Source organism: Rhodnius prolixus, unplaced genomic scaffold (genome assembly GCF_049639745.1).
Source record: "Rhodnius prolixus isolate KJV_2025 unplaced genomic scaffold, Rpr scaffold_3, whole genome shotgun sequence".
Lineage (NCBI taxonomy): Eukaryota > Metazoa > Arthropoda > Insecta > Hemiptera > Reduviidae > Rhodnius > Rhodnius prolixus.
Window position 1 is genome coordinate 12,615,151 of NW_027411603.1, and position 21,528 is coordinate 12,636,678.

The 21,528-nt window shown below is 32.0% G+C and overlaps 3 protein-coding genes across 4 annotated transcripts; 2 read left to right on the top strand and 1 right to left on the bottom strand.

Moving 5' to 3' along the window:
- The first annotated feature begins 151 nt into the window (after positions 1–151).
- Alg9 (alpha-1,2-mannosyltransferase Alg9) lies at positions 152–8,017 on the top strand. The gene is made up of 13 exons (XM_074127422.1): positions 152–475; positions 646–799; positions 875–1,080; positions 1,212–1,325; positions 1,744–1,854; positions 2,913–3,000; positions 3,078–3,272; positions 3,349–3,465; positions 3,545–3,743; positions 6,734–6,875; positions 6,962–7,088; positions 7,514–7,644; positions 7,789–8,017. The coding sequence occupies exons 1-13, from the start codon at positions 390–392 to the stop codon at positions 7,904–7,906; spliced, it is 1,788 nt and encodes a 595-aa protein (XP_073983523.1). The 5' UTR covers positions 152–389; the 3' UTR covers positions 7,907–8,017.
- Positions 8,018–10,108: 2,091 nt separating this feature from the next.
- LOC141453806 (uncharacterized) lies at positions 10,109–13,207 on the bottom strand. Its single transcript, XM_074127442.1, has 4 exons — positions 12,944–13,207; positions 12,647–12,826; positions 10,483–10,648; positions 10,109–10,405 (listed from the first exon to the last, which is right to left on the bottom strand). The coding sequence occupies exons 1-4, from the start codon at positions 13,044–13,046 to the stop codon at positions 10,201–10,203; spliced, it is 654 nt and encodes a 217-aa protein (XP_073983543.1). The 5' UTR covers positions 13,047–13,207; the 3' UTR covers positions 10,109–10,200.
- Positions 13,208–16,159: 2,952 nt separating this feature from the next.
- Positions 16,160–21,085, top strand: LOC141453798 (uncharacterized). 2 transcript variants are annotated; one of them, XM_074127423.1, is made up of 9 exons: positions 16,160–16,459; positions 17,069–17,239; positions 17,309–17,429; positions 17,583–17,722; positions 17,892–18,043; positions 18,128–18,325; positions 18,401–18,568; positions 18,671–18,863; positions 18,943–21,085. In XM_074127423.1, exons 1-9 carry the CDS (start codon positions 16,334–16,336, stop codon positions 19,318–19,320), a joined length of 1,647 nt encoding a protein of 548 aa, XP_073983524.1. In that variant the 5' UTR covers positions 16,160–16,333; the 3' UTR covers positions 19,321–21,085. The 2 variants fall into 2 exon arrangements, with proteins under 2 accessions (XP_073983524.1, XP_073983525.1); XM_074127424.1 differs by lacking the exon at positions 16,160–16,459 and adding an exon at positions 16,486–16,831.
- Positions 21,086–21,528: the final 443 nt, after the last annotated feature.

Consider the following 21,528-nt stretch of genomic DNA (forward strand, 5'->3'; position numbering starts at 1 on the left):
TTGAGTATACATACGTAAACATGAGTAGTTCATTTATATTTTAAAATAATTCATTACATGCTGTTTTTTTAATTTTATTTTATCGTTTATTTGCTTATATATATAAAAAAAAAATACATTTGCTAATGCATTAAGGAGGAGAGAACTACGGTACGGTTAAAAGTTAAATGATGCAGGTTATGTTTTGCTGTGTGGTGGATGGTAGACTCAACGCGTCGTTATCAATTGATATTTGATATGCTTCGTCGCGCAGCATTTTTATAAGGAGTAGCTTTGTAGCTTAGTATTCTCTTTAATGTATAAGTAAGAAAGGTCTTTCTCAATAAAATGATTTATCATGCCAATTAAAATAGGTAATCAATTCCTAGACAGCTAAGTAACAGTAGAAAATGCCACATACTATTCGTCAAAGAAATAATCCTAATTCACCCAATATTCGGAAAAATGGACCTAAGTGGAAACATTTACAAAACAGGTACTCAAAAATTCTGAATATTAAAAGCATAGTAAATTGAACATACTGCAGTAAAGCTAAACTAACAAATTTAAATTTTAGATTCTTAATGTAATGCAAAGAGGCTGGAAGTATCATTTATCAATTATAATTAAAACAATCGTAGATCCCTAAGTGTGCAATGTTTCTAGGAGTGAAGCGGTTAATACGAACAACGCTCTGGATTATGGCCTAAGCTTTCCTACAGGGTACACCGCTTTCAAAGCGTTACTTTCAGCTCGCATTGTTGCAGCTATTTGGTGTCACATTACTGATTGTGATGAAACTTTTAACTATTGGGAACCAGTAAGTAATTCAGCATATCTCGCAATTATTTTAGTTTGCAAATTATATAAGCTCAGAAACGTAATGCTTTTTCAGGGTCATTATTTACTATTTGGGAAAGGTTTGCAAACATGGGAGTACAGTCCAAAGTATTCATTGAGATCATACACCTATTTATTGACGCAGTTGGTACCTGCATTCATATATAATGCTTTGTTGCAGCCAGATAAATTGTTACTGTTTTACTTCCAGAGATGCTTGTTTGCTGTAGCTTGTGCAGCATGTGAAGTCTATTTCTATAAGTAAGTTCTGAACACATAGTAAAATTTAAATTAATGAAAACCTGATAGTAACGAGCTCTGCGATAAGCTTATTCAATTAACCATTAAAAAGTTGTTGCTTAGAACTTGACTGTTTATGTTCTTGATTTCAGGAGCGTTTGTAGAGAATTTGGAATTCATGTGGGAAGAATCACACTCATATTTTTACTTTTCAGCGCTGGGATGTTTATATCTTCTACATCGTTTCTGCCTTCTTCATTTTCCATGTCAGATATTGTCATTTATTTTCTTTTTCATCTCTTTATATTTTTTTCTCATGAATTATTGAAAGGAAAAGTAGAACGAGTAAAGTGTTGCATAGTGTTCTTTTGAACATAGTGTGCTTACGAATACTGTGAATACGAACTGTGATTATTTTGATATTTCCAATATTCCCACTATTTTAAGGCTTACAGAAATAGTTTATGTAGGTTTACAGGCAAACTCTACTTCATGATTACACCACTTTGCCATGCACATTGTTTACTTTACAGACGCTCACAATCTATGAACATTGAAATTTAGGAAATAATGTTTTTAACGTTACAATGGATTTGTCTTTACATTCACTTTCCATACAAATCTAATCTGATACACTGAAAGAAATTATTTTCTTATTTATTTAACATGTGAGATGTACTGCAGGTATATGACAATGTTATCAATCGGAGCCTGGTACCACAGGAAATACGAATTGGCTGTCTTCACTACTGCAATTTCAGCATTTTTGAGTTGGCCTTTTGCGGCTTTAATTGGGTAATTGTTTTATTTAATTTTTAAACAGAAACCTCAAATAGTAGTGTATCAGATTATTTCATATTACAAAAACAGACAATTTGTTTTAGAAAAGAATACATTGTTAGTGGCGTTTTTGTCTAACGAGAAATCATAAGTTCCTGAATAATAACGATCATGTAAATAACTATTGAAATGAATCATTTGATTTTAAAATAGATAAGATTTTTAAAATAACATAGGGTTAAACAGATTTTTAGTATCTAAAATTTCCTTAATACCAATTTTCTTTAGTGTCTTTAGCAGCAAGATTTAAGTTTTTAAACCGTTTATTAGCCATTGTAAAATTCAAGCCGGAAAAAACTATATGAAAAACGAAAATGCATGGTAACTAACTGTCTGCGAATTTATTTCTCATAAATGAATGAATAAATTAAACTCTCTCTTGAACTAAATAATAAAACTTATAAAATTAAAGTTTATAACCAAAATGAGTTTGTAACTCTACAATTACAAATTACTCAATTACAAAAACGAGCGCCTTTGCCAATGAAGTGATGTGTATATATTTATCTGAAAAATTACAGTATTATGACACCTTGTTGCCTTTGCCCTTGCCACAGAATAAAATTAATTGACCTCTGAATTATAAAATTTGGACATCTTTTGGTAATCATATTTCTGCTAAACCCAGATATCAAATCTTGTAGCGAGCATCCAGCTTTGTTTCATATAAATAAAGTTCCTTTCATCAATGTGAATTTTGATGACATAACTTTGAACCACAAAATATTATTTTCCATTATAATTATAGCTAAACGCTTTTTAAGAAACGTAATTGTCTAGAACCTAACTTAACTCTCATGCAATTTGAGATTGCATTAATTAATTAATGTATAGGTATAAACAACCTTTTAGTAAGAAATTTGATATTTTTTATTTTCCGCAGGTTGAGTACATTCTCAAACCTTAGTGACGTATGAGAAAAGTTTTCTAAAACAACATTTATCACCATTGTGTAATTATAACCAACTTATTGAAACTTATTTATCTTTTATATTATAATTTTTTTTTTTCAGCGTGCCTATTGCAATTGATATGTTATTTATCCGTAAAGAATTTACAAAATTCACAAAATGGTGTCTGATTTCATGTTCAATTATTCTGGTAATAAAAAATTAATTTTTAAAGAGTTGAAATTATATTATTTTCTAAAATTAATTAATTATTATAATTTTTTTAAGCTGCCAATGGTGAGAATTGATTCTTTATATTATGGAAGATTAGTGGTTGCTCCAATTAACATTGTTATGTACAATGTGTTTTCAAAGCATGGATCTGAACTGTATGGAGTGGAACCTTGGTATTTTTATCTATTAAATGGGTTTTTGAATTTCAACTTCATCTTTTTGTCAGCCCTTTTTACGCCGTTTGCTTTGGTATGTTCACATTTGTTTGTTTATTACATTTTGCCATCACTTAAAAAGGACTTTTTGTTATTTTATTTAATTGCAGCTTGCTGTTAATAAGTTAGTCTCGGTGAATGCTAGAAATCCAGCTTGTTTGCCTTATTCTTTATCAATTTTACCATTGTATTTGTGGCTGGCTGTATTCAATTTTCAACCCCATAAGGTTTGTATTATATTATGCCGATTTATAATGAAAGTTTTGAATATTTTAAAGAAGTATAACTTTATTTTCCAATTTACAGGAAGAAAGATTCTTATTTCCGATATATCCATTAATTTGTTTAAGTGGTGCTTTAACCCTGGATGCTCTACAAAAAATTTACTTTCGAATATTCGTTCGAACAGGACAACATTATCTACATTATACCTCGCAAATTGTTTTTCCGACTGTGTTTATCACCTCATTACTTGGTGTTACTAGAATTCTAGCTCTTTACAAAGGTATTTTCTGATTTATTTATTTAAATTTATTTCAAATTATGAATAGAGTGCATTAGAGATATGAATTACTGCTTAAGATAACTGGTTAGAATCTACTTGGGATCATGTTATAACTATGCAAATGAAATAAAACACTGACAATTAAATTCTTCCTTTAATAAAATTTAAAAAGATTTTTTTTTTTTTTTTTTTTTTTTTCTTGGCATTAGCTTACACACTATATAGCCATTTACGTTAGTAAGATTTTTAGGGAAGTTTTAATTATTAGTATTATTATTGTATATAAAACTCTTTTTATAATTCATATAAAAAGTGACTATTGCTTCTAATACCTCTATGTTCTTGCTTAAAATTATTGTATTATAATTGAAGGGACATGTTTCATGTTTAGTTATTATATTAAAGAGAGGGTCTCTTGCAGTTCCATAGTACGGGCATATCATCATCGCATGTTCTAGATCTTCCCAAACCCCACATCTGGGACATAGCGGAGAGTTAACTATTTTTAACTTATTCTAGTAGGCTCTACATATAAGGTGATTGCTTCGTATTCTGCATATACTGGTCACTGTTGATTTATTAACTGACATTTTAGCAAACCACGGGCGTGTCTTTAACTTGGGGAATAAAAGTTTATAGAATCTTCCTTTCTCTTTGTTATTGTTATACTGTTTTTGCCATATTTCTGTTATGGAAGATCTAATAGTTGAGGTGAAATCTTGAAATGGAATTTTTATTGTTAAGGGTTCTCCATTGGTAGCGGCATCCTTGGCCAGCTGATCTACTCTCTCGTTATATACTATCCCAGAGTGTCCCTTTATCCATCCAAAATTTATCAATTTCCCCAATGATTTGGCGTTATTTAAGGTTTCCATTATATGAACTATTAAATGGCTGTTAGTGGAATATACCGATATACTACTTAGTTTAATTAAAGCGCTTTTACAGTCGCTTAGTATCGTGAAATTTGTATTATCCATTGTTAATATGTATTGCAAAGCCATAAGGATAGCCACCAATTCAGCTGTGAACACAGATACATTTTCATTTAATTTGTACTGAAACGAGTGGTTTAGTGAGGGGATATAGCCCGCAGCACCAACGCAGTTATTATGTTTTGATCCGTCTGTGAATATGAAACATGAATCTGGCCATATCTCTTTTATTCTGTGAAGAAATACTGTATTTTTCATGGATGTAGGGATGTCAGAAAAGTCCTCTAGTGTAGTTAATGGTACTGTTTGCTGTAAAATTTTAAAATCTGTCAGAAACATTGGCATTTTTGTTGATGAGAAAATTTGAAGAGATAGGTCAGAGCAATTTATGAAGCTATCAACCATTGGAGGTGTAACTTTGGTTTTCCAATAATTATATGTGAGCACTTTAGTTGTAAGCGATGAAATGTTATTGAATATATCATAGTGAAATGATTTTAGTTTAATCAGATTTTTATTGGACAGAAACATCATTCTGTATTTAAAAGGGGGTTCGCCAGATTCAGCGTGCAGAACATCTATGGGGGTGCTCTTTAGGAAGCCCAAACACAATCGTAGACAGTTATTTTGAATTACTTCTAATGGACGAATAGTGGATTTCCTTGCCTGTCCATAGAAGGTACACCCGAATTCCAAGATAGCTCTAATGGTTGTACGGTAGAAAATCAAACTTATATTTGGGTCACAGCCCCATTTACTGTGTGAAATAGCTTTTAAAACATTTTGATATCTGGTAGTTTTCTTAATAATTTGTTGTATGTGGCTTTTCCAGGATAATTTCCTATCCAATAATAATCCCAAAAATTTGGCTTCCTTTGCGCATGAAAATTTAAAACTGCCAATTTGCACTGAATCAGATAGGGGAACTCTTCTTTTCCTAGTAAACGGGACTAAAGTAGATTTACTCTCAGATATTGTAAGACCAAGGTGGTATGACCAGTCTTCAACAGATTTCATGGTTGAGTTTAGATTCTCTATGCAACTAGTCACCGACTTACTCGCAGTGTAGAGACAGATATCATCTGCATATTGAAGAATGCTCACTTCAGGTCCAATGACCGTATCTATATTTGATACGTATATTGCGTACAAAAGGGAACTTAAGATACTCCCCTGAGGCAGTCCTACTTGAGTTGTCCTCGGGTCTGTTATTTCATCGTTTACTCGGATATAAACTATCCTATCTGAAATCATTGAGATTATATTTTGAGCCACCTTTGTTGAAATTTCCAGAGCTAACAATTTATTAAAAAGGATAGGGAGTTGTACATTATCGAATGCAGATTTTACATCTAGGAACAGGGCCGTTAAATTCCGGTTAGAGGTATATGCTTGGTAAATATCTGTAATCAACTGAGTCTGACTTTCAGCTACAGATCGACCTCGTCGAAATCCGAATTGTGAGCTAGGAAGTTTGTTTTGGAACTCTAACCACCACTCCAGCCTAGCCTTTATTAACCTTTCATATGCCTTTAGCATACAAGACCCTAGAGAAATGGGATGGTAGGAATTGCAGTCGTTTGGAGGTTTGCCGCTTTTTAGGATAGTTTACTTGTTACTAATAGCAACAAGCAAATTTCTAAATAGTTAATTTGATTTTTTTTTTTTTCTGAGAACACCTTCAAATTGACATTTTACACTTATAGTCTCTCAAACGACTTTATCTTTCCATAATACTCATAGTTCCAACTCTTGAAACTAGAATGGTAATCCGACGGAAACCTAGCCCCTTCCCCTCATTTTCTCAAAAAATGATGCCAATATGAGTTCATCGAATATTTTCGATGAAAATTCTACGAAATTTATACGAGCCAAATACTTTCTTTTCGTGTCTGTAATACTTTCTGTTCAATGTAATTTTTTTTTTATCAAAACATTTTCTTGCTTCAGATGAATAAATTGGATGTTTTGCTGTTGTTACAGTACCGACTGTAATAGTAGGCCTAGGAAGAGTATTCCCTTATTTATACTTCCTCATGAGAATTATCTTTTTAGGCTATCATGCACCAATGGATACGTACATGGAATTAAGCAAGATGTCTGCTGAAGGAAATCTTCCTACTTTGAATTATTTTAATATTTGTGTCGGTAAAGAATGGTACAGATTTCCCTCTTCATTTTTTCTGCCAAATGATAGGTAATCTTTTTTTATAATAAGATTTTGTGTTTCATTGATATAAATTTTCATTTCTTATAATAATTCTGTGATGAATATCATTGTAGATGGACGCTTCAGTTTTTGAAATCAGAATTTCGTGGTCAGTTACCAAAATATTATGCTCAGAGTGATGGTACCTCTGTTATACCAGATCATATGAATAATGAAAATAAGGAGGAAGTAACAAGATATGTAAGTTTCAGTTGATCATAACACTGTTGTACATTTTATATTTGATTATTTATTGGGAATGATTACTTAGTTTCTGTTACTTTTGGTTTTGGAATGTCCACAGTAAATAAATGTTTAAAGTTCCTTGAGTCCTAGAACATGAGCTTTTAGAAAGATGTCTGTTTGAACAAGATGCAAACATGAAAATCCCCAGGAAGATAAAAATTTTGCATTACATCTGATTTTTACCTAGAGACCTAAAACTATAATTAATCAATTAAAATTTTAAAAAATAATGGCACTCTCATGATCAATGTTTCTCGAAATGTTTTCAACGAATTTCTTTGTTCACTATATTATAATGAAAGAAAGGCGCGTGACTGTACCCAGCAAACATTTTAATTTGCTGCATTATCGATTTTTCTAAATTTATCGTTTTATTTTAGGGAAATGTTACTTCATGTCATTTTTTGGTTGATCTGGATGTGGGAGAATCTACAGAATTTGAACCAAATTATTCTGCTCAAGTAGACAAATGGGTTCTAGTCAAAGTGATTCCATTTTTAGATAATTTAAAGTGAGTTTTTATTAAGTTTATTAATGTTAGACTAGTCTAACATTATTCTAGAATAATAACTACTTTATTAGTAATGTTTTTTTTAATATTTGTTGTTTATTTATTTAATATAATTAGGTGAATTCTTATTTGTTTTTTTTTTAGAACAAGTAAATGGGTCCGTTCATTTTATATACCCTATATATGGGAAAAGAATGCTGTTTTTGGTTCTTATAATTTATTACAGGCTAGAAAAATGCGAGTTCAACCATCCATTCCTTGATTTATACCAGTAAAGTACAATCCTATTAGATGTAATTTTGAAACAAAGTGTCATCTTTTTTTTTTATGTAATTGACTATATAAGTTGTAAAATAAACTTTTTTATTTTTTATTTATTTCATTACATATTTATACCGGTGTTTCGAGTCAGGCTGTTACAAGTCAACTTTCAGCCTCTTCAGTGACCTCTACTTAGACCTTTCCCAGAAAAGTATCATCTTTTAATAATTCTATCTTCCTTACGGCGTGATAATTCTCCTCCTCATATCTCCTCTGCTGAGGTCGTTCCATTGCCCACCTCGCTCCGTCTAAATGCGTCCATTATTTCTTATATTGAACCTCCTTTAACTCTGTTTTCTTCCTAATTTCTTTAAACATCATCTTATGTTTCTTTTCGATCATCCGTATTCATTTGTGCTAACCAAATGCTAACCTATTTTAGATTATTTGATCCAGTTTGTTGTTCCATTATTTTCTAATGCACTTATTTTTTTGACTACCAAACAAAATTCTCTATTTTTATTTTCTGCGTAAACTGACATCCCAGAGAACTGCGTGAAAAAAACTCACTACTCTACGCTCACTATCACAGACGCTTCTAATTTTTTTCTTGAGTCTTGACCCATCTACATCATCATGAGCATTTCAAGTATGTACATTCGTACATATCTCACCAACCATTCATCATCCTTCCATCAGAACAACCATATACGTACTCCACATAATCTGTATAGTTATCTGGAATTTCGTGTTCTTTTATTTATTTGTATTTATTATTGTGCAGCTTCCTCATAAAACTAGATTTATCTATCCTAAACAACAAATCCCGATTTAAAAAAAAAACAACAGGAGACTGATGACATGTTTCTAAGATAGTCTCTTAGCTTGGAACATATTTCGTCTTTCTTTCAGTATGAATTCAGGTAACTAAAAAGACAACAGGTTCTGCGTCTCTGTGGTTGGTGAAGGGCAGGATATTACGCTTCTAGCAATAGGTCATTTTTTTTATTCTATTATTTTTTTAGTGGATGAACTTTAATAGTGAAATAAAATACCTGTTGTAAAATTAAAAAAAATTACCAACACAGTTGAAAGCAATATATATCATGTTTTATTTTTTATCATGTCCCTGAATCATGTTTTAGTTAATAGTCGCCTAAACATTCTGAGTAAAAAATAAAATTGTCAATGAGAAATAAAATAATTATGATAGTATATGTATGTTGTATATATATGTTAGAATTTAAGAATAAAGTGCGACATGTACAAATTTATGTAAAACTAAAGATATTTATAAGAAACCATACCTCTAAATAGCAGTGTTTGAACATTAGGGCCGCATTTAAAAATGATTTTCAAAATTAAGATATAGTGCAGTCAATCTGAAATTTCAACCAATAAAAGGTGATAATTATTGCCAAAATGTTTTGTGAAGAATACCAAAAACAATGTTACCTTTTATTAATTACGTCGCTCTGTTCGCTTAACTTCATTTTTTAAAAACGGCTAGATTTATCTCTAACTCAAATAAATAGAATTGGTGCTGGATCTTTGATGGAAAATATTTGAAGAAGGAATGTTATTTAAAGAATAGAATTTTGGCGAACGTCTTGTAGAGTGAAATAATCGACAAGAGGAAATTTCTGTCAAAAAATGTTTTCGTAGAAACGTGTTTGAAATCATTGAAAAGACTGATTTGGCTTGGGCACGTCAAGTGTGCAATGTTGGTTTTTGTGGAGAGTACTTCTAGCTTTTAAGTTCTTCGAATAATTTGAGGAACATGGTCAAAAACGTTTTTAAATACAATGTAATGTGATTGTGACAGTATACAATGCAATAATGTTTGATTGTTTTTTAAACATTTCAAAAATTACTCGTAATTGATGTCTTAGATAATTTTGCCATTGCGTTGTCCCACCATGTTTAAATTTCTGATTCACTTTATGGAGTCAGTTTAGTAAGATCATTAGAGAATTAGACATTTCATTTGATTCTTTGTTTGTGTCATGGAAACTTGCCTTTCTGATGGATAGGAAGAGATGGATAGAATAATGATACCATATGCTCAAATGCTGTTGCTGAGTAGAATATTGATCAACCATTCTCGCTAAGAAGGCGCTTTTGATTAGATGTAAATGATTGAGGTAATTTTAATAAAACTTTATTCTTATATTTAAAAAAACAAAAAAAAACTAGACTCCCTTTGTTTCACTATATTTCCTTTGTTATACTTCCAATTCTCCACTATTTACAATTTACAAGAAAGTAAAAATTTACAGAATTCAAATTGCTTATTTAAGATAGTTTTAGATTCGGGTTAGTATACTGAACATATTGTAAAAGAGATTCACTATCTTCACATACGAAAGGTTTCCTATGATGGCAGGCCACATCATGCCAGTGAATACCATCACCGTAGAAGTTGTTAAGTACTGCAAGGCAGTTTTCTGCAGCTCCATTTTGCAATTCTTCTCTATTATCAGGTTGAGGTATTTTGATACTGTAAGAATAGTGAATATGTTTATACTATCGAGATCACTACAGCTCTCATATTTTTATCAAAACCAAAAAACATACCCTCCAGAATTACTCCAGTCATTTTGATTCCTATCAGTAGTTGGCGGCAACTTCTGAAGATCAGAAGTCCAGAACCAGCCATTTGTCCTTCTCGGCTGTAGATCTGCTCTGTCACATCCTTTGAAATCACAGATGCGCCCAGATGTCCAGATGTATTTAACCTTATCTAATCAACAAAATTGTAATTCCTGTTAGATCAGGGTAGTGCACTTTAATAATTTATTTGAGTTAAGTTATACATTTAATATGACATTTACTGACAACTTATTAGGTTATTCATTCATTAATATTAAATGTCATAGGAACGGGCAAGTAATATGTAAATAAGCGTTGAATCAATGGACTATAAAAAGAATTTTATAATTAGCTCATTGAGCGTTAAAATTTAGTGAAGCTTTTGTTTTTTGTTATTTCACAACTCTTAGACTTGTTTTACTATCAGTATCTCAGAGGTACACAACACTATGTCACATTTTTAATTTTTTACGGGAGAGCAAATACAAGATTTTTTCACGTTTTTTTCTAATTTATAAGCTCATGGGAGTTATTTTGCTTAAATCTTTGGTGGATTATACGTAGATTTTTTTTTAGATTTTACTCGGCGGGACGGGACCCACGCCCCACGGCACTGCAGCCGCCAAGAGGCTTATTGTGCCTTCCCTTGAGTCTAGTAGGTGAAACCTCCCCTTCTGAGAAGGTAGAGAGCTTTCCCTACCAGTTCCTTCTGCGCTACAATCTCCCCTGGTCTCAAGGTACCAAAGATTTCGTAGCGCAGTCTCACGAGTGCAACGCAATCGAATAGCAGGTGAGAGGCCGTTTCTTTCTCTTCCTGGCACAATCTGCACATCGGTTCCGACTAACAAGCCCTACCTTGTGCAGGTGTTTCCTGAACCTTCGTGCCCTGTGCCTAGGCCTGTAATCAGAGTGATCTGATTCCTGCCCAAACCTAGAGTCACTTTGGTTCTTTGTTTGCACAGCAAGGGCATAACCCTCTTGCTGTGTTTGACCCCAGGAAGCATCACCCAGTACTTTTCATGTTCTCTCCAGATCCAGTCTCTTAGAGCCTCACGAACTGCACCCCTAGTGATCCCCAGGACTGGTTTCGGGCCAATGAAGGGAGTACTAGCTCCTTTCCTGGCCAACCGATCAGCTATTTCATTCCCCTCAATCACCACATGGCCCGGCACCCACTCAAGTTGGTCTTTGTTGTGCCGAGCCAGTTGATCTAGAGCCTTTTTACACTCCCAGACCAGGGAAGAGGTAATTCTGAAGGAAGAGAGAGCCTTCAGTGCCGCTTGACTGTCCGAAAAAAGTGTAAATCTCCCTATTTCTAAGATTCATTTGCAGATTTTCCCCAGCGCAAGCTTTATTGGCAAAAACCTCGGCCTGAAAGACGGTGGCATATCTCCCAAGAGGACTCTCAATGAGTACCTTAGGTTTAGCCCCAATCACTCCAGCTCCGGTCCCGCAGGCCATCTTGGAGCCATCCGTAAACCACATGACGCTCTTCTGGCACTGTTCTGTCCAGTTTACCCTCCACTCAGTCCTCGATCTGAGGATCACCTGAAACGGAGTCTCGAAACTGTATCTAGGACAGACGCTGTCCCCAACCATGTCCATGACCGGCAAAGGGTCGACCTTGTCTGTAATATTCATGTGTCCAATAGAGGAGCTAATGCGCCTCCATTGTCCATTTCTCGCTAGTCTGTACGCACTAGCCCTTGCCTCCGCCTGAATAACAAGCTGAAGCGGAGGCAACCCCAGCAGTACCTCCAGCGCAGCAGTAGGGGTGGATTATACTTAAGTAACATAGATGCACGTTAACAGATGGTCGTGTAATAAAATAAAATAATTTTGTATTAGAAACATTAAAAAAAGAAATTTTGGAAAAATGGACACGTTATATAACTCCGAGGTACTGATTAATAAAAATTCTTTTACCCTCTGTATCTATAATTTAAATTAAAGTTTTAAAAATGTATCTTAAAATCTGAGTAAATTTTTTAAAAGTGAAACAAGTGCGTCCATACATGAAAGATTGACATAGAACGGACACAACATAATGATAAATGTACAAAGTTCCTTAGTTTTGTTGAAAATTAAATTTTAGTAGTGCTGCAAGAAAAAAAAAAAATTATGTACATAGTTTTATATGAATTAATACCTTCAACTAGACGTTTTTTGATAAAATCGTTTTCGGCCGACGTTTGTAAAGAAACAGAGTCCATACACCTCATCCTACACCAATTCCGAACACCTAACCAGTCTTCTTCTTGTTTCGCGGTAGATGGATCTTTCCAAGAGAAAAAATAACCCTTGCCATTGAATTTTTCATGAATTGTTCCTTAAAATAATAAATACATTACTTTTACCTTTTTAAACTTTCAAACCAATTGCTAATAATAAATTAATTACTAAGTAAATAAAATCCAAAGCTATCCAAATTGCATGCAAAACTAACTTTGTGCACAAAGTGCAGGTACAGGTGGTTCCAATCGTCTTCCATTTGGAAATTGTGCTAAAGAGATAGATAGGACTGACAAAATTAACAGTGCTGAATACATTTCGTGTTTGCTATTCAAACTGACTTTGTAAACCCACCCACTTATTTATATATATCATCATATTCAATAACAAGAGGTCTATTTGTGTAGAAATTTCTTCATAACCTCGGGGAAAGTAAATTGCAAACATAGCTTTGCTTTGTGTTTCTGAAAGTGAAATTAAGTTGCTAAAATTTAAACAGGATGCTAGTATATTAAATTATATCTTTTCTCTTTCACAAATAAACACATACATACATAGCTGTGCTCTTTTTAAAGTTAGGACTTCTCTTGTAAAAAAATCGTACGTGATAGCAATATTTTTTAGACAATTGATTTATCACATCTTTATTAAAACATTTTTTATTTAAAAACAAAAAAACAAAATGTTATTTAGCTCATTTAGTTTTTTCACTTAGCGATAACAGCAATGCTAAAATGCTATAATTATACATCATTTGATGCCTCTTGAAGAACCGAGGTCTCAAAATTATAATCACTTATACTTTTTATTTTGTAAGAAGCAAACGAACTTGGGGCATTACTTTCAAATATGACAGCTGTAATATGAATTTCATGGAGAACACATTTGGAAGAATCTTTTGTAAAAGTTATTTAGATAGATCTACTCCTTAAGAGATAACAGTTTCTATTTTTCGATTAATCTTATTTATCCAATTGTACGAATCACCAGTGACCACATTATAATTAATAATTCATTATACTAATTAGTATTAATTCCCTTGTTTTTTATATTTATAGTGAAAATTTGTTTTCTTTCACATTCCCAACCATTAGCCCCTGAGGAATAGAATAAATGGTAAACAATTAACTATTTATAACCAGCCGTAAATAACAAATTTTTAAGAGCCTTCCTTTTATTGCTTATTGACCTATTTTATTATTTCTTTTTTTGAGTTATTTTGAATAGCCAAAATTGTTTCTCTGAATTAGAGCCAATATTTTTTTTTAGGTTCCATTTTTTTTTAAAAAAAAAGATTAGTGATGAACTAATTGCTGGGTATAACTCTTCTTGTGTCTAGGAGAATGGATTTCGTCAAAATTGTATTGTTCATTTAATAAACACAATTGCAGATTTTCATGACTTCACAAAAATTATCTCCCTCATTCCAAATTACAATACTCGCTCCACTTAATTATTTTTGGTACGAACTTTTCGCAGCATTTTTTGAGTACTCCCAAATGCTGGGTTACTTCGTTTTTTGGGAATGATGGATCTGAAATTATTGATTTTTCCCAAAGCAGCACTTCTTCCTTTCTTTAAAATTTGTCTTAAACAAAACTAACTTTCTTTAACTTAATCTAATATTGTGCAAATTTTTGATTATTTTATTGCTTTTTAAATTGCTGGACTCGAAGAAAATCCGAAACATTTTAGATTGATATTTTAGATTTTCGGTAATGCAGTTCCATTTGGACGAAGTTTTCTTCATTTTAAATTTAATTATCCATAATAAGTGACTCTCTTTCCACAAATCACTCATTAAAAAAATTAATTAAATTAATCAACATTTATTTTTGTTTATTTCTAATTCAGTAAATATGAAGGTCTTAATGAGTTTCTTATTTCACAAAAAAAAAAAAAAAAAAAATTAGGAAATTTCCTGATTTTGCAATCAATTTTACTTTGGTACCACATTTCTACAAGTTTTGTCGATGTTTAGCAAAGTGAAGGTAAATTTACTTCTGCGTTATAATCAGAACAGTGGTAGTGAACTTAACATTATTATAATATACCTTTATAACTAGTTTAAGTAAACACCTTCATTTAAAATTATTCACTTCCAACACATTCATTTGCCCCGAAAAATCTTCAATCACTATGTGTCTTTTGATTTTTTGGTTTGAAATCTTGCTTTTGAAAATATTTTTTATCAATATCAATATATATAAAGATAAATATATATATACATATATATATTTTCAGAAGCAAGTAAATGAAAAAAAACAAAGACAACTCAAATTGCATTGATTTTTTCAGAGGCTGATATAATTATGAAATATAGGTTTATTCCACAAACCTCGGGAATATACAACAGCTTTTTCTGCTTGAGCTACTTGGCTGATCTATTGATGTATACGTGAACCAAATTGTAATTTTTAACTTCTCAGAAATACTCTCTAATGCTAAAGCTCTCGTTTCAATTTCGTTTAGAGCGATTCGGGATCATCGTACGGAATACCCTGCTCTTGATTAAATATTCTCCTCAGTAAAAGTATCGTTACGAACTGATTACACAACTGACGCGAGTTGGGAACTTTTGCAGCAGATAGCGAAAGGTTAAAATGGAATCAATCCCTCGTGGAAGCTTCAGATTTCTGCTTTTAAATTTGCAGTGTGTAAATTCTTTTTTTATGACTTTCTGGACTTGACCATATTGCAAGAATTCAGCAAGGGAATTGTCGAAATCGAAAACCCTACCTGCCTTCTTTGTTCCTCGGCAATTATAGCCGAGAACTTAGACAAGGGCCCTGTTCTGAGAATTTATGGAATTGTTTTAAGCCAGAAACATCATTTACGCTACCTCTTTATATTTCATTGCAAGAGAACTTGCGGCCGAAAGCAAGCAATGCCCAGAAGTAGAAAATTACAATACAGTTTAAGAAATCGTAAAATTATTTTTAATATACGAGTAACATTTACATATTCATATGTATGTATATTTTCAGCGTTATCACTTATATCACAAATAAAAAAGAGTTAAAGATTCAAGTTATTATGGGCATGAGATATAGTTACAATTTTCGTAGAATAGAATTGTTTCTAAAACAATAAGAAGCGCAATCGGCAAGTTTATATAATCACTTGTAGCTTGCAGTTTATGATAGAAAAATATCAACATTTAAAAAAATTGCGAAAGTGGAACATTAGTATCAAAATTTTTCGGATGAATTTTTTTTCAATATATTACTTTTCATACTATTTATAAAGTAAATATTTGGTTACGATTTTTCTATTAACAGAAACGGACTTTAATTTGTGAAGTTGACAAGATATTTTAGGTTTAGTTTAAGTACTGATCTAACTTTTTACTGCTATTTTTTTCCTTAAAAATTAAAAAGTTCTAAGAATTAGGCTGTAAGAAAGGAAGATTATGAGATCTGTTCATTTACACTATATATTACGTACCTCATTCACTTTTCTTAAAAAAACTTGGAAGTGAACTTCATAATTAAAGTTTTAAAATTTCTTTTCTGATTTTTTAAATAATTTTTTTTTAATAGCCCGGCAGTTAAACTTATTTGTTTCATTTATAGTTTTAAATTATTGTTTTTTAAAAAAATATATGTTTAGAAGTTGTATTAAAAGTCTTAAAACTTTTGTGGTTAAGTTATTTTTTCATTATTTCAAGATATTTAAACTTCAAGTTACGCCGTCGATAGAACACCAAATAAAGTGCAGACGGCACAAGGTACTAGAGTAGTGTGATTCTTGACGAGCGGAATGAGTGCGTGTGCGTGTTATTCTGGAAAAATAAAAACAAAACAGTTCATGATGGTGTGTTCCGTGTAGTATTTGTACGTTCTTCCGCCATGAGAAGATGTCTCTGATGAGTTCCTATTCAATAGAATTTAAAAAAGTTAATTTTCTTAATAATTGTGAAGTGATTTCTACAAATGCCAGGCATGATGACAATCTTGTAATGATTCTTTTAGCATAAATGGAGGATATAGAGTTATGCCGTCTTTGTGCTTTGGAGAAAGATAACCTGCTATTTATATATGGTGATGAAGGACACAGACTTTGTATCGAAGCAAAGATTAAGAAATGTTTAAACATAGAGGTCTGATATAGTATTTTCTCTAAGTGTAACCTATTACACTTCTGGTGCATCTTTATATACTGGTGCACCACTTGTTTGCCGTTATCCTGGACAAGATTAGGTTATTTACAGTTAAGGAATTCCAATTAGTAGTTTTTGGATAATTACCAAACATTCACATTAGAAGCTATCTTTCCGGCCTAGAAGTTATAGATTGCATTTGTACTATTAATTGGCTAAAAGAATTTTTATTTTTAGCTCAATGAGAAAGCTAATCTCCCAAAATCAGTTTGTTTGGATTGCTGTACAAAGTTAGACGCTTTTGATGAGTTCCTTGAAGTTAGTCAGAATGCACAGACAACGCTGTGTATCTTGTATCCTGAGAAGGTCGAACAGCAAGAAGAACTTATATTGTCGGTGTCAGATGATGTAAGGGCGTGATGGTATTAATTATATTTTGGAATTTTTCTATTCCTCACTGAACCTCTTAATTTCTAGGAGTGCAAAGAGCCTGAAGACGACTTTGAAGAGCACGAAGGCATATACGTCGTGGAAACAGATGATGATAAACTTAAAGAAGAAAGTGAATGTTTTGACGAAAGTGGCAAAAATAACGAAGGTACGCTGTAATCTTTTTTTAATGAAATGTTCTTGTGAAATGATCATTTAATTCTAATTCATTTAAACATTTAATATTTATACTGCTGAGAGTTGCACCATACTCTCGATTTATTAAGGATACACTTAGTTTTCTTTGAATTCTGTTTTTCAGAAGAGTTTTCCAGTGTTATCAAGGAGGGCAATCAAGGTGACGTTAAAGATGATGAACTTGAGTGCAGTGAAAGTACATCAGAAAGTGGAAAATCGAAAGACTGGGTGCCGGAAGCTTGGCCTTGCTCGGATTGTGCCGAAGTTAGTAAAAATTACTGCATGATGGTTTTGGAGAGGAATAATAGTATACATCTTAGTTGATTTTTGTTTTCTATCCTCCTTGTAATTTATTTATTTATTTTTTTGACACTTAAGTTCTGGTACCTATTTAATTAAAAAGTAACTTATTTCACGACCTTTGTTAAAACAGGAACTGCCAAACGTTGATGAACTTCGGCTTCATCATGCTAATGAGCACAAACAAGAAACTAGGTACATGTGCCTCTATTGCTCCAAATTGTTTATTGTATTTAGTGGATTTATGACCCATTTGAAGAGACATCGAAATGCATTGAAGTATAAGTAAGTTTAATAGCTATATTCGTAATAACAGTAATTAAATGACAACAATAATCATGAATCTTCATTTATTAACTTTTTTTCTAGTTGTAGTGATTGTGGTAAAGGTTTCTCCAACAAGAAAGTATTGGAGACTCACCGTATGACACATTCCGACCTGAGACCTTACGTGTGTCAAGAATGTGGCAAGTCATTCCGACAGCAAAACGCTTTGTACATTCATACTCGATGTCATCTTCCAGATTCAGAAAAAGATAAATATCCTTGCGACCAATGTAATAAAAGGTAATTTATAAAGAAATAATTTTAAGAATTTATTTATTTTTTTCTATGGTGTTAATAATTAAGGTGATATTTCAGATTTTCTACAAAACCAAATTTGGTTACTCATATGCGAATACATACTGGGGTGCGTAACTTTACTTGTGATCAGTGTGGCAAAAGTTTTATACAAAAGGGTAATTTGGATGCTCATCTGTTAACACATTCCCATGATAAGCCATTTTCATGTGAACTTTGCAATAAGAGGTAGATTAATTGCTATTTTAATTAAGAGTGTTATTTATTGTCACTAATAAATAATGTGTGCAATGAAACAACAATGGTTAATAGAAACAAAAATAAAATAAGGTTTAAGACTGGTATGCAGTTAAGGAAACATCACTCTGTTCACACTGGAGCAAAGCCCCACCAGTGTGACGTTTGTGGAAGGACATTTAGGGAAAAAGGAACCCTAAGAGAACATCATCGCATTCATACCGGTGCCATGCCTTTCTCTTGTGAATTCTGTGGTAAATCTTTCAGATTTAAGGGAATATTGACGGTAAATATTAACATAAATTTGAATAAATTAATAAATACTTATTAGACGTGAACATCTAATTTTAATTGTTTATTTCAAGACTCATAGGCGCCAGCATACTGGGGAAAGGCCATATTCTTGCAACGAATGTCAGCATCATTTTACCAATTGGCCTAATTACAACAAGCATATGAAACGGAGACACGGTATTAATACGAGTAGATCGACACGGGTGACAAACATTATGAATGTGAAATCTGATAATGTTGGGACTCATGAAACTATTGCAGAAGAACCAGCACCTCCTCCATTATATCAAGAACTCCAAGCTGGACCTCCCGAGCTTTATACTTCCACAGAACTTCACCAGTCATCTCATCCACCAACGTACATGGCGTACAATGTGTACAGTCTTTCGCAGGTGACCACTATAGAACCCACAATCGATATGAATCCTAGATCCCTTACACATTCGTAATTACTGTTACTTAAGTTTGAGTGTAAGTTCTACCCTATCCTTAAATTTATGTTTAAGAATACCTCTCGTATTTTTATTGTAATCTAGTGTTTTATTATATCTCTTGAGGATACTATTGACTCGTTCAAGTTAAGAATCGAAGATTCTTAAATAAGTTCTTTTATATCGGAGTTTTCAAGGAAATGATGTTTTTCCATAACTAGCAAGTGAAGTGTGAATCAGTGAGACAGCATATGTCCATTTAAAAACCTTACAAAAGTTCAAAGTTCATTTTATTGTATTTTGTTGTGTTACTCGTTAGAAAGAAATGATTCTATGTAATATGGAAGAGTAACAGAATGATGATGTATTTATTTATTTATTTTTTGCAGAGTTCCCGCAAGTGTTACATTAAAGTAAGCTAGGTTTATTTTTAAGATTATATAGCAATCAATTTACAAATCCCCTCTTTACAAAAAATTGAGAATTTCTCCTGTACGTTTGTACTATTTCTTTCTTTGAACTATTTCAGTAGATTCTAGATTTCTACGCCCTCGATTTACTTGCTCACTAATAACTTGCTTTTTTAAATGGGGTCTTTGAACTCATCAACGAAGCCTTAGTAATACTTCCATGTTAAGAACAGGAAACCTTTTTATTTTTATCTAGGTTGTTGAAATTTTATGTAGATTCTTGATTGAATAGGGTGTTTATGTCTGATATACTGAAAAACAGATTAATTAAAATTAAGTAGGGCATAGTAACAATTTAATTAAATGACTATCCTTTAATGGCATTTATTTGTTGGTAGAAAAAAGTATACTGTTTCGAAAGTATCTGTTGTCTGTAGGTATAAAATTTTGATGGAAAATGCCGAATAAACAGCAGTAACTTTCTATTGCATTTTTCATTTGTATTTCGTTACCACAGGTCTAAGGAAGTTACTTTATAATTGTGAATTTCAGGCACAACCTTACACATTCCTTTTGTGATATTGCAGTTTGTTGGTATTCTTTTATTTTTAATAATTCATTATTTACATTCATTGTATTTATTTGCCTTAGGGTAGTAAATTCTAATCAATCCAAGTTTTATCTTATTTGGAAATGTACTGTATGAATAAGTAAGAAAATTAAGGAAAATTAAAAAATAACTGCATATTTTTCTTGTTCAATCTTGGCCAATTAGGTTATACTCTTTTATCATTCAACTAAGTTATATTACGAAAGACTCGTTATGTTTATAATGTTCTGTATTTGTTTAGGAGGAGATATATGCCATTCCTGTCTTGAAGTTTTAACTTTTATTTAAAAGAATTTTTTTATTATGTATCGTTATAAACAATTAATTGGCTTAGTATTAATTCTTAGTAGATTGGTTTTTTGTGTTATTATGAAGTATAAAAATGGTTTAAAATGTCCAAAAGGAAACTTTATAAAATAGAAACCTGATGGACATATAAAACTTTTAAACACCGTTTACATTTCTCATCAAAACGAAGAGTAATGTTAGTAGGAACCTCTATTTTAAAAATATAAATGAAAAAAGTAAACTTTGCTCGAAAGAAGGGCATTTCTGTTTAGGATGGTAATGTAATTAATGAAAATATTTTTACAGATGGTGTTTTTGTCACGGTGGAATGTGTCGAGGGATTGGGAAATCAGTATACTACTTTCTAGGTCATTGATAAGGCTCGATAGTACATTACTGATGACAATGACTTTCTAGGTCATAGTCAATAAATGCTAAGTCTTCTTTAGCTTTTCGGAAAGATACACTCTTAAAATACAATTGAGACTAGCTCTTCCTAATAATCAATTGGAGAACTTGAAGTACTTGAAAGAGAAAAATTGCCCCCGCAAAATTCTTGTTGGTGTCATTCACTAGTCTAGAAAATATACCCAGTGCTGAGATTCTGGTCATTTTGTTTGCTTACTAGAATACAATTGATGTGAGGTGAATATTTTGATCAGTAAAACTCAAAATTATTAAATTTCTAATTTAGAAATTTGTCCATTTTTGGACTATTACCATTTATAAACTTAATACTATTTTTTCTTATTAAATCCGCATTAACTGAAATTATTTCGTGTAGTTTTTTTTATTTTGCCCATGTATTCTTCAAAGTTTGCGAAATATTAGATATTATTAAAGTTGCCAAATCAGTTCGTTATTATGTGAAATTTGAATGAGATTTATTTATGTATTGGCTAGGATTTTTAAAACAAT